The following is a 17,030-nucleotide window of genomic DNA, read 5'->3' on the forward strand; positions in this document are numbered from 1 at the left end:
ACTCTGAAAACTTCACATATAACCAACATTAAAAAGAATAGAATAATGTAACAAATACAAGAACAAGGAAATAAAAGGTGACTAACTAGACAGGAGCAAAAATAAACACATATCACCTACAGGGAACCTACAATCACTGCTATTAATCATGGCAATGCATTATAAAAATATTCAAGAAAGTGAATAGATATTCAGGTAAAATACATTTAATACCAGAAACTTAACCCCTAAATAACAATTCTGCCAACATTATAGTTGATTCAGTGTCCTTTGCTAATAATTCTTCATAATATTAGCACAAAAATATTGCTGTTGTTTAACTTTATATATAAAAGGACTTTTATAATGTGGTAAGAGACAATAACCAAGTACCAAAGCTTCTCTGACGAATGCATTTAGAGACAAAAAGATAAAGGTTAAAGAATTCGGCTCATAATCTCCAAAACAAGGGATGGGAGGAAACTGAGAAGACATCAAAATTGTGCTATAAGGCTGAAATTATACTATATTCAATCAAGAAAGAACCTTCAATCAAGAAAGGAACTATAAAATCAAGAAACCACATTTCACTATTTATTAACAAATATAAATCTTGTTACCTTTTTCTTTTGTTCTTCTGTGGCTTTAATTATTCCTGGATCTGATTTCCAGGACTTTCCAAAATTATAGAAAAGTGCAACACTATTAGCAAGAAATGGAAGGTGGATAAAAAGAAAACTGAGATGTACAATTATTAAGGAATGTAAATATATGTTCAAATTAATGTAAGTTTTATTTTTAAAATATCGCAGTGTCCAAGCAAAGTTTTTAAATTAATTTAATTTACCAGTACTGTAGATACCAAAGAGTGTTCCTGATACAGGAAACTGTCTCATAACCAGGCCTGAATCCTAACTGGAAGAGGTCTAGATCAGTGCTCCTCAACCTTTCTGGCTCCATGGAGCAGCAGCAGCAGTGGCAGGGGAGATGTTTGTGTGCATAACCTACCTCCCATACATGTGAAATGAAGCTTCACACACTTGCTTGCCACTTGCACAGTCCAGTTCCCAACAGGCTGTGCACCAGTACAAGTCCATGACCCGAGCATCGTGGACTCCTGATCTAGATAATCTGGACCCTCTGAACTTGCCAAGCAACCACCTTTTTATCACTTTCCCTAAGAAGGGAAGATGGGAAACTGGAAAAAAATCCCATATAAAATTGGGTTGCCAATGCTCTACTGTTTTCAGCTCTTACTCAAGTTTACCCTAAAAATCTCTACCAAATGTGATAATCAGTGAAAAGGGGAGAAAACCTATGGAATCTAGGAAAAGGTAGATACTAAAAGGAGAGGTCCAAGAATTTCATAAATCACTTTGGACAAATTTCATTTTGCCAGGGAAATGTCACTTAGTGTTGTGCCTGGAATAATTTAAACCAATGATCTTATAGGTTTTTATAACCATTCTTACTTCTGTTGTGTATTATCAAGGAAAATCTGCACTATTTCCTTCTACACACTAAAACAGTCTTTCTGGCATAATTGCTGAGATCAAGAGAAAGGATATCATTCCAAAACCAGAAAAACCACGTCACATACATCCAAAATTTTGTTGCTAGGTAGATTCCAAGAGGCAGAGCACTATGCATGGAGTGATCAAAGAATGATCTGTAGGATAGAGAAATATCACATAATTGATTAGTATACATGCTACATTAAGATTGAAAATTAGGCTTGTCAGATGTTATATCTTTTCTATCCTGCTCTACAGAGTAGAAAGTTGGTCTCTGACAGAAAGCTACTTGAAGAGACTAGAAGCATTTGAAATGTGGAATTACAGACAACTGTTACTTATAAGCTGGGTTGACCAAACCAGAAATAAGGTGGTGATAAGCTGCCTGGCAAAGCCAAGGGAAATTATCAAAACCATAAAAAAGCAAAAGTTAGAATATTTTGGACATGTGATGCGACACCCAGAAAAATATGGCATACTTCACTTAACCCTCTAGGGAAAAATTGAAGGTAAATGAGGTCCAGGCAGAAGAAGAACATGAGGGCTTCAAAATCTAAGGGATTGGTTTGGACAAAACTCAGCAGCACTTTTTCATGCGGCTGTTGATAAAAATAGGATCACCAACATGATTGTCAATGTACGATGACGAATATGGCACAAGAAGACGACGCATGCTACATATTCTTGCTTGCTGGAAAATAGTTGAATCTGTTTAAAAGGTCATGTAGACTAAAATAAAGATCATTTCCCTGGAATGAATGAATGAATGAATGAAGGAAGGAAGGAAGGAAGGAAGGAAGGAAGGAAGGAAGGAAGGAAGGAAGGAAGGAAGGTATGTATGTATGTATGTATGTATGTATGTATGTATGTATGTTTCCATAGATTTTCACAGGTGTAGGTATGCTGATCTTGTATTCGGGTCTTTTCCCGTGTAAGATTTTCCCGTGTAATCTTACACAGGAAAAGATCCGAATACAAGACCAGCATACATACACACACACACACACACACACACACACACACACACACACAATTTGATAAATGCTTGCCAGGTTCACAACTGATTGATTCAGAAATTGCATCTGTTCAGCCTGCGATCTTCACATGATGTATCAATTAAGGCAATTTCAAAACTAGACTCTACCATGACTGATGCTCGGAATTAACAGTGTTATGATTAATTTGTCCAGCAAATATATCAACACCAGCAACCATCTGGATGAATTTTTAAACATTTGTTCAGTAAAGCTTACAAATGTTATGTCAATTTGCACACACACAAAAATTTCACACGTTCTCTCTTTCTAAAATGATCAATGAAAAAGTAAGAGAAAGAAGAATACTAAGAAAAGAGAATGGGCGTTGGTGCTTACCTGATACCCCCTTTCTCAGGATGGTGGAGACAGCAGCCATGCATGGGTTAACTCTGTCAGTATCCAATAGGACTGAGTCTATAAATTGTGACATCATAGCACCTGAGGTAGCTCCTCCGGCTTTTGACAAAGTTGAGTATTAGACTGCTGTGCTGAATGTGATAGATATTGTATGCTCATCTCTCCTATTGACCACATATAGAATTAGGTTCACACGAAGCATTCAGGTGGGGATGGCTGCTGTCTCCACCATCCTGAGAAAGGGCGTATCAGATAAGCAACAAAACCCATCCTCCAAAGTTGGTAGAGACAGCAGCCATACATGGGACATACCAAAGCTAGGCCTGTCCACGGGTAGGACTGTGCGTAGACCTAGGTGTCCTGTGTGGGAAGGACTTGTTGTAGGACTCATCTTCCAAAGGCCGCGTCCGCTGATGCGTACTTGTCTAGCTTGTAGTGGCGGATGAATGGAAATGGTGTAGTCTATGTGGCTGCCCTGCAGATTTCTTCTACCGAGGCCTGTGTTGCCCAAGCTGCTGAGGTTGCTACACTGCGTGTTGAGTGAGCTGTGATGTTTTATGGTGGAGCCAAGTGATGAGTTGGTATGCCTTGGCAATGGAGGATCTGATCCAGAGCCCTATGATTGAAGATGAGGCCTTATTGGTCGCGTGAAAGGAAAAAAAAGAGCCTCAGATTGTCAGAATTCAGCAGTCCTGTTGATATAAACCTTAAGGGCACGGGGCACGTCCCGGGTATGCCACTTTCGTTCGAGGCTGTGAGTTGGATTGGGGCAGAAATTTGGCAGAATCAATTCTTGTGATCTATGGAAAGCCGAGTTTACCTTGGGGATGAATGTGGGGTGCAGCCGGAGAATGACCCTATCTGAGTGAAACACGCATAGATCGTCCCTGATGGAAAGTGCTCCCAATTCCGAAACATGCGTCACTGAGGTGACGGTGACTAGAAAGGCCACCTTCAGCGTGAGATGTTGGAACGAGATGGACCCCAAGGGTTCAAAGAGAGGTTTGGTGACAAAGTCAAAGACTTTGGCAAGAGTAGGGAATCTATGGGTAACAGGAGGGCTGAGGTTAGTCGCTCCCCTAAGGAAGCGGCATACGTGTGGGTGCAAGGAGAGCGGTTTGGAAGGACGGAGGGTGAGGACTGAAGAGAGGGCCACTACGTGACATCTGAGCATGTTTGGTGAGAGTGCCTTATCAAGTCCAAGTTATAAGAATTCTAGGACATTGGTGATGGATGCTCTGAGAGGAACAATGTCCCGTTGATTGCACCAGGTGACAAAGGTCAGCCAAGTGGCGTTGTAAATCCTATTAGTGGGGGAGCATTGAGACGTCTGGATTGTCCGAATAACCTTGCTGGAGAGTTTTGCAGCTGTTAAGGTCACCCGCTCAATCTCCAGGTGGTTAGCCACAACCATTTAAGGTCGGGGTGATGAATTGACCCCTGATGGAGAAGTGATTTTGACATGGGGAGTCGCCATAATGGACCCACTGATAAGTTCACCAAGTCCGTGAACCATGACCGGCGCAGCCAGTGGTGAGCAAGTTCCACCTCCTCTAACATCTTGCATATGATCCTCTGGATCAATGGGAAGGGAGGGAAGGCATATAGAAGCCCGAGGAGCCATCTGCACTGAGTGCATCTGTCCCTTCTGACCCTGGTGTCGTGTAACATGTGACAGCTGATTGTTGGACTATGTGGCAAAGAGGTCTAGTACTGGAAATCCATACATTCTGGTCAGCTGCATGAAGATGCGATGGTTCAGGCTCCATTCCACTGGGTCAATCAGGGTGCGACTCAACCAGTCCCCCTGTGTGTTCTCTGTGCCTGAAATATGTTCTGTGTGGAGGGAGAGCAGGTTGGTTTCTGCCCAAAGCCCAGGTGAAAGGCTGACTCCATGAGGGAGATGGCCTTCATCCACCCTTGACAATTGACATGCGCCTTTACGGTCATATTGTCTGTGAGAATCAGTACCTGGGTGTTGCGCATGGAGGACCGAAAGTGAAGAAGGGAGAGATGGATTGCCCTCAATTCCAACCAATTTATGCTGTAAGTTTGGTCGGAGTGGGATCACAGACCCTGGGCCACCTGAGAGTTGAGGTGAGCACCCCACCCGCTCAGGCTGGTGTCGGTCGTGAGAGTGAGACTCTAGGGTTCCCTGAAGAGAGACCCTTGGGCAATGGCCGGGGATACCCATCACTCCAGCGATTTGACCACTTCTTGAGTCATCCTTACTTTTACAGAGAAGCAGCTGCTGTTGGTCTTCTGATATGGCAACAGGAACCACTGGAGGCAGCGACTGTGGAGACGTGCTCACGGAACGATGGAGAAACACGAGACCATCTTCCCCAGTAATTGAGAAAGTTGGATCAGTGGAACCTGTTGCTTGCTCTTCACTGTGTTGGCCAGGTTCCAGAGGCTGAGTCCCAGGAGTACAAGATGAGAGGTGGGCACTAGATTACTTTTGTCTCGATTTATGGAGAAGGCCTGGTCCTGAAGCACTAGAATGGTGGTGTGGAGGTCCTGGAGAGTCTGATTGTGCAATCTGGACAGCAACAAAATGTCATTTAGATAGCACAAGATCCTTATAGGTCTGGCTCGAAGATGGGCCGCTACTACTGCTAGCAGTTTGGTGTATACTCTTGGGGGGCATGACAGCCCGAAGGGAAGGGCCCTGTATTGAAAACGGTTGCTTGCATAAACAAACCGCAGGAACCTTCTGTAATTCTTGTGGATGGGGACATGGAGGTAAGCCTCTGTAAAGTCCACCGAGGCGAGAAGGTCGTTTTGCGAATACTCTCCAAGATGAACAGAAGAGAGTGCACTTTGAACTTCCTGTATCTGATGAAACAGTTGAGAAATCTGAGGTCGAGGATCGCTTTCCATGCCCCTGAAGACTTTGGCACGATAAAGAAATGAGAGTAAAACCCTTGTCCCGCTTAGCCTGGAGGCACAGGTTAAATGGCCCGAATGTGGAACAGGTGCTAAATAGCCTGCTCCACTAGGTGGCGCTTGAGAGAGTCCCTGGAGACCAGGCATGTGACAAAGTGGTTCGGGGGACTGGAGAGCAGGCCCAGGGATAGGCCAAATCTGATGGTGGACCTGACCCATGCGTCGTTGGTGATCTTGTCCCAAAGATCTGCAAAGGCCGCTGGACAGAGACTCTAGGCAGTCATTTCTGTCTCTTGAAGGGGCAACTGGAGTTCCCTCGGAATGATTTCCTAGGGGGGAATCGTTATCCACTTCTGTCTGATCTGTCTGAGAAGAAAGGTCCCTGTCTAGGAGCATCCTGATGTTGTTGATGGGAGTTTGCAAAAACCCCGTCCTGTCCTCGAAAGGGCGGCTTGCAATAAAATGACTGACCCTGCCCTTCCGGCTTTTTTGAGGCAGATTGACTTTCCATTTATCCTTAGATTCGACTAGCAGAGGTTCTAAGGGAGGGCCGAATAAGAGATTAGTGGAATATGCTGAGGAGGCAAGTCTCCACTTAGCCCTCGCATCCGCCTGCCATTGTTTTAACACAGGAGATGGCGCGTGGTAATTGAGGATGCAATGGACTTAGATATGAAGTGGGCCGCATCTGCTGCATACTCCAAGTCTGCTTTCAATTTATTAATGTCTCTGCGAGCCTTGGAATCCCTAGGGAATATTCTCTTCTGGAGCTGCCTCAATCAAAGGAGAGTGGCCCTGCTGAAGAATGAGGCCGAGGTCAAAGCACGGATAGCCCATGCCGAGGCTTGATGCCCTTTAACGAGTGTTTGTTCGGGCCTTTTGTCCTCAGGACGAAGTGCATCCTCAGGGGTGATCAATAGAAGGTACCTTGAGTGCCTTGGAGAGCTCTTGTCCCACATTGTAGAGATGTTTGTCCAGGGTGTTTAGAAGAGGGACTGTACCTGAAGATACCCATTGGTTTTAGACAACATCAAGGAATAGCTTGGGTGAGGGTATCACGTCTTTCTCCACCTTGGGTTGGGCAAAGAGGGGGTCCGTGGTGTCCGTCTTGTCAGGATCAGCTCCCTGGGATGATTTGGGAGCCGGCATACCCGCTATCTTCTTAACCTTAAAGAGGAGAGAGCGAAAAACAGGAGGTTTAAATAGGCCCACAAAGGTAGGTGGGTCTGGAGGCAGACAGTCATCTTCCGACAGATCCAAATTTCTAATAGGACGTTCCTCCTCTCCAAACACCGACTGGGTAGACGAGCTAGGAACCTCGCATGACAAAGATGCGGAACTCTCTCTGTCTCTGTGTTGCCTGCTGGAACCAGAGGAAGTCCTACGTGGAGTAGAATGGGAAAAAGATTTATGTTGGAGGCTTGCTGCAATGCCTCGTTCAATGGCATCTGAAATAATGGTTGCCATATCCAGGATACAGGGGTGAGACCAGAATGGAGGGCTCCCAGTGTCTTGAGATCCGTACCCTCACCACCATCCAGACCTTCCGCACAGCCCTCAAGACCTGGCTCTCCCATCAGGCCTGGGGATAGGTTCCCAATTTACCCGCCCGAGTGTTGACTGTTGAATGCAAGTTGTGTTTTATTATTTTCTTTCTTTTGTTCACATATTGTTTGTCTTGATATTGCACCCCCTTCCCTGTGATTGTAAGCCGCCCTGAGTCCCCTCAGGGAAAAGGGCGGCCTATAAATCTTAATAAAATGAAAAAAAATGAAAAAAAATTGAGGCAAGAGGTCTGGTTCAGGAATAAGACTCCTATCATTCCCAGACCCCTCCTCACTGATTTTTAGCTCCTCCAGACCCCTAGCGTCCTCAGGTTGAATAGGGGAAGCAGCAGGTGACAATTTCTCCTCAGAATCTGATGACAATTCAGCTGGGGGATTAGTCTCAGCGACCCTTTGAGACTGTAAAGGGTGAGAGGACGCCATGTGCTTGGATTTCTCCTTGGCCTTCCTTGGGGAACGTGGTCTTATTAGCTTCCCCAGATGAGGTCGTACGAGTGGGGATCGATTTTGGAGCCTTGGCAGGGCGCCCAGTGGGAGATGTCTCTGGGGCTGCTTTTCTCTTAGAGGCCCTGGTGCCGGATGGGCCTGCTATAGGACTTGGAGACATAGGAGATACTGAGGGCACAGGGGGATCCTGGCTAGAAACCGAAGCCATGGCCTATACTTACGGACCGTTGATGCCCCAAAATGGCCACCAAAAATTTTGCTGCCCAAACAAACTGACCCCTGAGGTAATATGAGTCTCTTGGGGCCAGGCAATAGCAATAGCAGTAGACTTATATACCGCTTCATAGGCCTTTCAGGCCTCTCTAAGCGGTTTACAGAGAGTCAGCATATTGCCCCCAACAATCTGGGTCCTCATTTTACCCACCTCGGAAGGATGGAAGGCTGAGTCAACCCTGAGCCGGTGAGATTTGAACCGCTGACCTGCTGATCTAGCAGTAGCCTGCAGTGCTGCATTTAACCACTGCGCCACCTTGGCTCTTAGGCAGGGCAGTGAGGCCTCTCCGAATGTTGGTGGCAAATGGCTGCGGCGTTCCTACACCGGCAAGAGCAGCTGGTGGCAAATGTGGAGCGTTGAGGGCTAGCGATGGCGGCGGCAGTGCAGTGGCTGTGGCGGTTTTAGGCCCAAGTGTGGCAGTCGCCTCAAATGGCTGGTGCCTAGGGCGGTGGCTGAAAGGCAAAGGCACTGGTCTGAAGCCTCCCGCAATGCAAGCGGAGCTGGTATGCTGATGAGCTGGCAAGAGGCAGAAGCTACAGAGTTACTTCGTGGGCCTGCCTCCTGCAGTGAAGCTGCCGAAGAGCGCACTGGCGCCCCCGCCGGTAACATTTCCACCTCTGCCTTCTCGAAGTCCAATTTACTGCAAGATGGAATAATGATTGATATATTGATTGAACTGGTAAATCTCCCACTGAAAGCTACATTATGAATGCCACTTGTAGCATTTAACATGAGCAAAATGAGAAGACGTTAGGATATAAGAACATAACAGCACATTTCCTTACATAAGACATTTAATATTTTCCATGTTTCATTATCTGTGCTTAATATTAATGTATAAAGAAAGAATGAAACTAGCATCTTAATGTATTTGACAGTATATTACATAATAAGCAAATCAACTTTTGAGGGTACCTACTTGGAAAGAAATTGAACCATAGCCCAAACACCACCATACATTAGTCCTTTGATTAGCCAAGAATCAATATCAAGATCTGCTATAAATCCAACCAGCCAAATAACTAGGAATGGTGTTCCTAGCATCACCTTCTGACGAAATTCCTACAAAAAATAGTAAATATTAATTATTCTATTTTTTTAAATGAAGCACTACAAAAATATAATTTTTACTCAAATATTTCACAGTAACTTTAATTTTAAAAGATCAAAGAAGAACAATGTTCAGTGAAATATATGAGGCCCAGGTATGGTCAGTCACTTCTCCCCAGTAGGAAAAGTTATTTTTTAGAAAGTCAATTTAAAAGATGCAAAAGCTCAAGATTTCAAGTACCTCTTGACATCATCTCAAGAAATTACATGTCAACAAAACCAAAGTTTATTGATTTTTAAATATAGTTCTCACCTTATCAGCCCTCAGCTTCCTGAGAAAAGATGGATTGTCATAACCTTTTGCTTGCCTTGCCTCCTGTAGATGATTTATCATCCAAACATTTTTTCTTTGCTTTGCTAAATCAAGTGGTGATTCTCCCTATTAAAATATAAAAAGATTTAAAATAATGTTAGATTAAAAGTGGAAAATATGTAACAATTTCATTTAAAATATTATTTAAAAGTGTTATAAATATTAAATCAGTTCATTATATTATGTAGTTCACTAGTCTGGAACACGAGGCTCTCTTCCACATATTAACAAGCAGCAGAGGCAAAGAAAAAGACAATTTCATCAGCTAACAGGATTTATCTAACATATTTGTGTATTATCAATATCTCACGTAAATGTTTATCTATACATTAGATAAGCGGTGTCAAACTTGATTTCATCGAGGGCCCTATCAGGGTTGTATTTGACCTCAGGGGCCCATGTGGTTGTGGCCAGCTTGATGTTTCTTGTTTCGCGGATGTCTATAGTGGTCTGCGCGCTCTGCCAGTGAAAACAGGCTCCCGAGCTCCATTTTCAACTGTGACGGCCTCCTGCTGCCCTCTGCCAGTGAAAACGGAGCTCAGGGGGCCGTGGGCTCCCTTTTTGCTGGCAGGGAGGCAGGAGACTGTCGCAGCCAAAAACAGAGCCTGGGAGAACTGCATGCAGTCCTCCCAAGCTCAATTTTTATTGCCAGAGGCACCATAGGCCGGCCCTTTGCTGTTTCTAGGACAGCCCTGCAGGCCAGATCTAAGAAACCCATGGGTCGGATCCTGCCCCCAGACCTCTGCAATAGATTGACTGCAAATCAATTGGAGATTAACATGTTTTAAGCATCATTATAAGGGATGTAATAAAGTTCTACCCATCAATTTGCTCCCACCAAATGTTCACATTTTTCACTAAATATATGTGCTAGTGCTGATATATGCTTTTGCACACCTAGATTCTACCAGCAGGTTCTATGTATTTTACTGCATAAAGATTACCGATTTCTCTCTCTATGGGCATTTTATAAAGATTAATCCAACAACTGAGCAATTGGGAGTTTTTCATTATTTACAGATAGTTCTTGACTTATAACTCTAATTGAGTTTAGAATTATGGTTGTAATTTGTTGAAGTTGTACATCAAGGCATCACATGACTGGACCTGATTTTTTTGATATTTTTGCAGCAATCATTAAGCGAATGCAGTGGTTAAATAAATGCCGCAAACAGTAAGCAAATCAATTTCATTCAAGGAGCTTTTTGCCAGAGACTAGAAGTAAATGCCGGAAACCTGAAAAAACACTTATAAATTCTGTCAAGCACCCTAAATACAATCACATGACAGCAGAGGATGGGGCTTGCAGCCATCATAACATGTTGTAAGTAGCTTTGGGGGATCTGTTGTAACTTCGAAGAGTCGCTAAATGACCAGTTGTAAATTAAAGACTACCTGCTACTATTAGTATGAAATTTAAACTATAAAAAATGTTTTAGTTTTCAAAATCATTGCTATAACAGATCTAAGAAATAAAATTAATAATGAATAATTTTCATCCTTCTTCTGAGATACACTACATTAATAATAGGTCCTGATCACTTTAATCTGCAAGTCTCATAAATTTTGCACAACGTAACAAAATGTTTTGAGATTGTGGCAATCTCTTTATAAATACAGAAATCCTTCCAATGCTTAGAAAATTAAAATAAACCTGCAACACAGTTTTCTATCAGAGACTTAGGACAAATCAGTAGACCTCATTTACACCTAAAGAAAGAAAGGTTCTTATGGAACAGAGGAGGCAAAGGACAACCAACTGAAGGTACCTTCAGCTCCAGTTTTGCACTCCTCCTCTCTTCTACTGAAGGTAACTCCCTCCTAAACAAATATTCATGGAAGCTTGAAAAATGGTTGAATCCTCTATCGTTTGGCCCCCGCCTAAAAAAAAATGAAACAGGTACCAGAAACTGAAATTTACCCCGAAAAGGTATAAATCCTTTGAAACAAAGTAAAAATTGCAAGGATTACACATATGTACCCCAGCATCAATAGAAACTAGATATACAGAGAAGTAGGTAGTTAATTTCTATTGGTAGGATTTGAACACAAAAGCCCTGGGTAGTAGTATCAAAATCTTAGGCAACAAATCATCATGAGGGACAGCAACAGAAATAAAAATCAGCTCACAGTATTTTATAGTTCTTAGGAGGAGTTTCTTTGCATTTCCACTATTCATTTAAAAAGTACTTCAGCAAACTTTCAAGATATTGGGAGTTTACCCCTCCCTTGAAACATCACATGCTTCAAGGAAATCAACACCTACATAATCTGGATATGCCAGGTTGGACAAAACCAAACTCTCTCTGGTTCACCTTTTCATTGTAGTTCTACCTAATACAATTTCAGACCATTCAAATATAATAATAATTTAAGGCTGCTTAATTGCTTTGGTCCCTGAAGACAAACTAGAACACTGCAACAACTTACCCCCAAAATTTGTTCACTGGAGGATGAAGTTTTATACAAATGTGGTAGATGATTCCCAACTAGCCTACTAGAAAGTACAGACTATAGAAAGGACAGTTCAATGTCTTGCTACTTTATTTTAGTTAGAGAAAATGTTAGAGTAAGAAGCAGAAATAAATAATCTATGAACTTCTAGAGCATCAGGAAATACTAGTACTCTTTTTTATGTACTAAAATACAACAGTCTGAATTGCAGTTTTTCTTTTCTACCTCAGTTTTAATATCAGAACCATGCATTTGGAAGCATGTTAAGAGAGCCAGGTTAAGTAGGAAAAAGAAAGCATAAAGTCCCAGTTTCCAGGCAGAACTCTTAATCTGAATCACAAATACATTATGGAAGGGTTAAAATAATTGATCTCTTTCTCACCTATCCAGTTAAAAGTAACTATCTATTTATTTATTTGTATCCTGCCTTTATTATGTTTACAAATAACTCAAAGTGCTGAATATATTCAACACATCTTTCTCCTCCTATTTTTTCCATAACAACCACCTTATGTGGTGCGCTGACTGAGAGAGAGAGTGATTGGCCCAAGTTCATTCAACTGGCTTTCATGACTAAGGCAGGACTTGAATTTACGGTTTCCTGCTTCCTGGTCTGGTGCTTTAAACACGAACTGTCTCTTGGTATAGTTGGGAGTAAATTAAAATCACATGTGGAAAGAGCAAAGATTTTGTATATTATGAGCATTCTGACCAGAAGCTGACTAAGATACAGTACTATGTTTTTCAGGTGGAAAAACTCTGCCATGCAAAGACACAGATGAAAATCTGATTTAAATTTCATGTAAAATAAAAAGTAATTTACAGACTGAATTCTGAATGACCAAAGAATTGTCTCTGTGAATTGGCTACTTATATGCAAACGTATGGTTTTTAAAAACAAAAGAAAGAATGGATTCAAGATTTTGTAATATGAAGTTATAACTCAGTCTTATTTTTATGCCAGGATGTTCAGATCTCAGAAAAATAAGTAGTAAGAATGGTGGGTTGTTTAAAACATTATCAATTATAATAGAATTATTAATTATTCAGAACTGAGAAAATGAGAAAATGAAAGAAAGATTAGTGGTAACCATAAACAAGACAATAACAACTACCTTATGCTCACACAGAGGCATCTCTGCCATAACATGAATTATTTTAGTCCTTGTTTTCCTTTCACTTTCTAAAGTATAAGACAAACAATTTTTGCCCCATGGCTCTTTCCCTAAAAATGGAAACTTGTAGCTTTACAAAAAGAAAAAAGGCACAGTATCACAAAGCAAACATACAGCTTTAAATGAAATAATATTTAGCAGTCACATCCATATCTTGAATAATCAGAGCCCCTTCTCCATTAACTGGAATAATCTGGGAATCAGACTTTCATAATGATTGAGGCTGGCAGGACTGGAGCGAATGGTTCCAGAAAGATATATAATGTGTCTCAACTACTTAAGGCTACGAAGAGACCAAGTAAATATCTGTTAAATTGAAATGGCAGTAGTTTATAATTTAGAGGATATAGATCTACAAGCTCTCTGTGTTGCAGTAGACAATTAATTACTTTTTATGAGATCTCATTCTTCACTGATATCTACAATGAAAATACAACTCTAAGTATTTAATGTCTGAGACACTAGGCTAGAGCTGATATACTGTAATATACTGTTGAGTCTAGGTGCTTGATTGTTCTCAGTGCTATGAGCGAAGAGTTGTTACCCTATGAGTTGAGGATTACCATGATGATTACAGTTACCTCCACTATCAGGCAAGTTACTAATGCCTTGTTTCAATATGGTTATGACAGCAATTGGGACTGGGATTGCTGTCAATAAGCTATGTCATCTTAAAGTGTGATGCCACATGACCACATCAGTTAGTGATGGCAATCCTGGATGCTATTGTAACCCCAGGACCCGCATGGCTGTTAAGTGGAAAGCAATGGCCAGGCAAAGAGTACAGGAAGAATGCCACAGTCAAGCACTACAGGTAATGGGTTGGCAGCAGGGGGCTCTTTGGGGGGGAAAAGCAGCAGGCGTGACTTATTAGAATGACTTCCAACATTCCTTGCTAACGATCATGTGACACAGCTCACTCCAATATCATAATTGTGAGCTGTAAACCTTGCTTGCAATCAATGACCACAGGACGTAGAGTTGGCCAGAACTTCAAAGGTCAGTCATAAGTCCATTTTTTCAGCAATGATGTAACTTTGAAAACTTGTAACTTAAAGACTACTTTTTTAAACAGAATCAAATGATGATAATAGATGATAATCAACCAGATGATAAATAAGTTAGCTCAACAGGTAGGATTGATCTACCAAAGCCAGTGTTAGTTTTAACAGTCCTGACCCATTTAACAGGAAATAGAAATGCAGCAATTACTAGAATATGCAAGATCAAATCAAAAGGGCTTGAAATTTGACTAATCTGGTACAACAGGGATTTCAAAGTGGTGGCCCACAGGGCTGGCCAGGCCCACTCCCAATTCAGCAAAGGGGAAAAAAGTTGCAATACATCATATGACCATGCATCATTGTGAGTTTGACACACCTGCAGTTCAATAACTGTGAACACAATCAATCTGTCTGCAAAGAAACAAATAGCATTCCATGCTGGTCTATGATCATAATAAAGATTTCATTTGATTTTCAAGTGGCTTTCAGATCTTTACTATGAGAAAGAGATGTAAGATGGAAAACCTTGTAAGCTATATGAATATCCTTTTGCAAGAATTACTTTATTTCTAATTAATAGCTTACTAAGAAATGTGCCCTTTGATTTATATGTGAACCTTCTAGTTAATGTATCATTTGGATAAAGCAAAATAATAGGATCATCCAATGGAGATTAGAGCCCTATGTGAAAAAAGAGATGCCAGATGCTCAAGCTGACTTTAGAAAGGCCAGGTATATGAGAAATTGTAGTTGATGTAGAATAATTGAGAAATCAAGGAATATCCAAAAGAAGTCACTGTTGGTTACAGAAATGCTTTTGACTGTGACCATCACATCAAGCTGTGGAACATGATTAGAAAAAATGTGCATTTCAGAACACCTCATTAGAAAACTATATACGGGTCAGGAAACCACAGCATGAACAGAACATAGTGAAACATTGGCTCCAAGTTGGTAAAGGAGGAATATCAATAACCTGCATTACACTATTCTGGTAATGAAAAATACGAAGAATTTGCAAGCTTTAGTGATAAATGTTAAGGAGCAAAGTAAAATAAATAAATAAATACATAAATATAAAGAAAACTAAACAAATGACAACGTGTAGAATAATTAGTCTTAGAATTAGTAATGACAATATGGTGGATGACTTTTGCCTTTAAGGATCGACTTTGAAGAAGCAGGATACGAAGAGTATTGATGCTTTTTAACTCTGATGCTGAAGAAGACTCCTGAGAATACTGGAGACAGCCAAGAAAACAAACAAATGTATCAGCAAACAAATCAATGCAGAGTTCTCACTCAAGGTACAAATGACCAGGCTCAAATTATCCTACTTATGCCAAATTATGTGAAGACCTAGCTTCCTAGAAAAAAGCTTGAATGCTGGGAAAGGTGGAAGGAAAGAGAACAGATAACCAGCAGCATGGTGGATGGACTCAGTGAATATGAGACAGATCATAATGAAGAAAATCTATCAATGCGATCATTAAAGTCAAAAATGCCCTGATGGCACATAATCAATCAAAAAGCATGACAGAAAAAGTATATTCCTATTTTCAAACCAACAAAGAACATAGCTTTCAATCATCCTGTAACTCTACGGAATGGTCAACTAGTCAGTGACTTGCTCTAGTATCTGAACCAAGTGATATTGCATCAGAATCAGGTAAGTCTAGATGAATTGACCAAGGTGATGAATCTACTACTTATTTAATACACCACAATGTACCTACTTGCGGCATTCCTGAGTATAGCAGTACTTTTCCACTTATTGTCCTCATGTAGGATTTCTAATTGATCTTTTGATCAGAGCTTCAAAGTGGGTAATTTCAATTCTGAAAAAAACCCTGGAAAGGTATAATTATACTAATTTTATAGGACTCAAAGCTGCCCTTTATATCCATTTCCCTCTCAATATTACATAAACTGTTCTAAACCATTTCCTCCTTTAAAAAAATAAAAACAGTAAACCCACATCTCTCATTAAATTGGATAAGACAAAAATTAACTTTAAAAAAGTTAATATAAAAAAGTCTATTTCAAATACCAGCAGATCTAAACTTGCTGCCATGTTTTTCTTTCAAATGAAGTCTACCTGTCCATTTAGACAGAACATATGCAGTATTACAACATACCTCCAATTCAAGAAGATATATTCCCAGAAGGCTAATCTCCCAAATAACCAGATAGGCATGAAGAAACATATTTAGGAGTTATCTAGAATATTATGTTTCTAAATTATATGCTTTGCCCATAGTTATTGAATAGTGGATCATTTTCAATTATTAACCTTCCTCCTAACACAAATAAACACTCTTGGTGATACCAAATTAAATCCTACTTGCGACACCAGAACCTTAGAAGGGCTTTAAAGTTGGCCATCATTATCTGGATTCTTTAGAATGGTGAAAGAACAGGTTATTTTAACACCATAAGATCTGAGGGTAATAAGATACATAATTAAACATTATTTATTTTATTCCATATCCTTTGGAGGTCCAATAAGGCAACGTACAATATCTCATCCTGGGCACCCTTTTTTGAACTATTACCATCTGGCAGATGGTACAGGATAATAAAAACAGGGACAAATAGGCTGAAAAATAGTTTCTACCCCAGAGCAGTAACTATACTGAATTCTACTGTATAGTGCAATATTAATGCCATATTAGGGAGATTTAATTTAATTGTATAGAAAGTGAAGGATGTGTGCTTTTGTTTTACTTCTTATGTATAATGTACACTGAAGATGGCATTTAATTTCATTGTACGATGTGCAATGACAATAAATTAAACTAAACTTATGCGGTACACCGGGCTGACAGTGACTGAGCCAAAGAATCCAGTAAACTTCCATGATAGAGGACACACCTGAATCTAAGTTTTTCATCTAACACTCTTATATAAGA

At 40.8% G+C, this 17,030-nt stretch overlaps 1 protein-coding gene across 1 annotated transcript in view; it reads right to left on the reverse strand.

Annotated features, from left to right (window-relative positions):
• The window catches only part of ZDHHC17 (zDHHC palmitoyltransferase 17), a 65,351-nt gene that overhangs the window by 20,083 nt on the left and 28,238 nt on the right, over positions 1–17,030 (reverse strand). The window contains exons 8-11 of the mRNA XM_087723417.1: positions 9,426–9,551; positions 8,982–9,124; positions 1,546–1,648; positions 600–722 (exon numbers count right to left, since the gene is read on the reverse strand). Of these exons, the coding sequence (XP_087579543.1) occupies positions 600–722; positions 1,546–1,648; positions 8,982–9,124; positions 9,426–9,551 (495 nt within the window). The remainder of the gene's footprint in view (positions 1–599; positions 723–1,545; positions 1,649–8,981; positions 9,125–9,425; positions 9,552–17,030) is intronic.

Source organism: Thamnophis sirtalis, unplaced genomic scaffold (genome assembly GCF_051295495.1).
Source record: "Thamnophis sirtalis isolate CommonGarterSnake01/CBP01778 unplaced genomic scaffold, rThaSir2_p1.2 scaffold_9, whole genome shotgun sequence".
Lineage (NCBI taxonomy): Eukaryota > Metazoa > Chordata > Lepidosauria > Squamata > Natricidae > Thamnophis > Thamnophis sirtalis.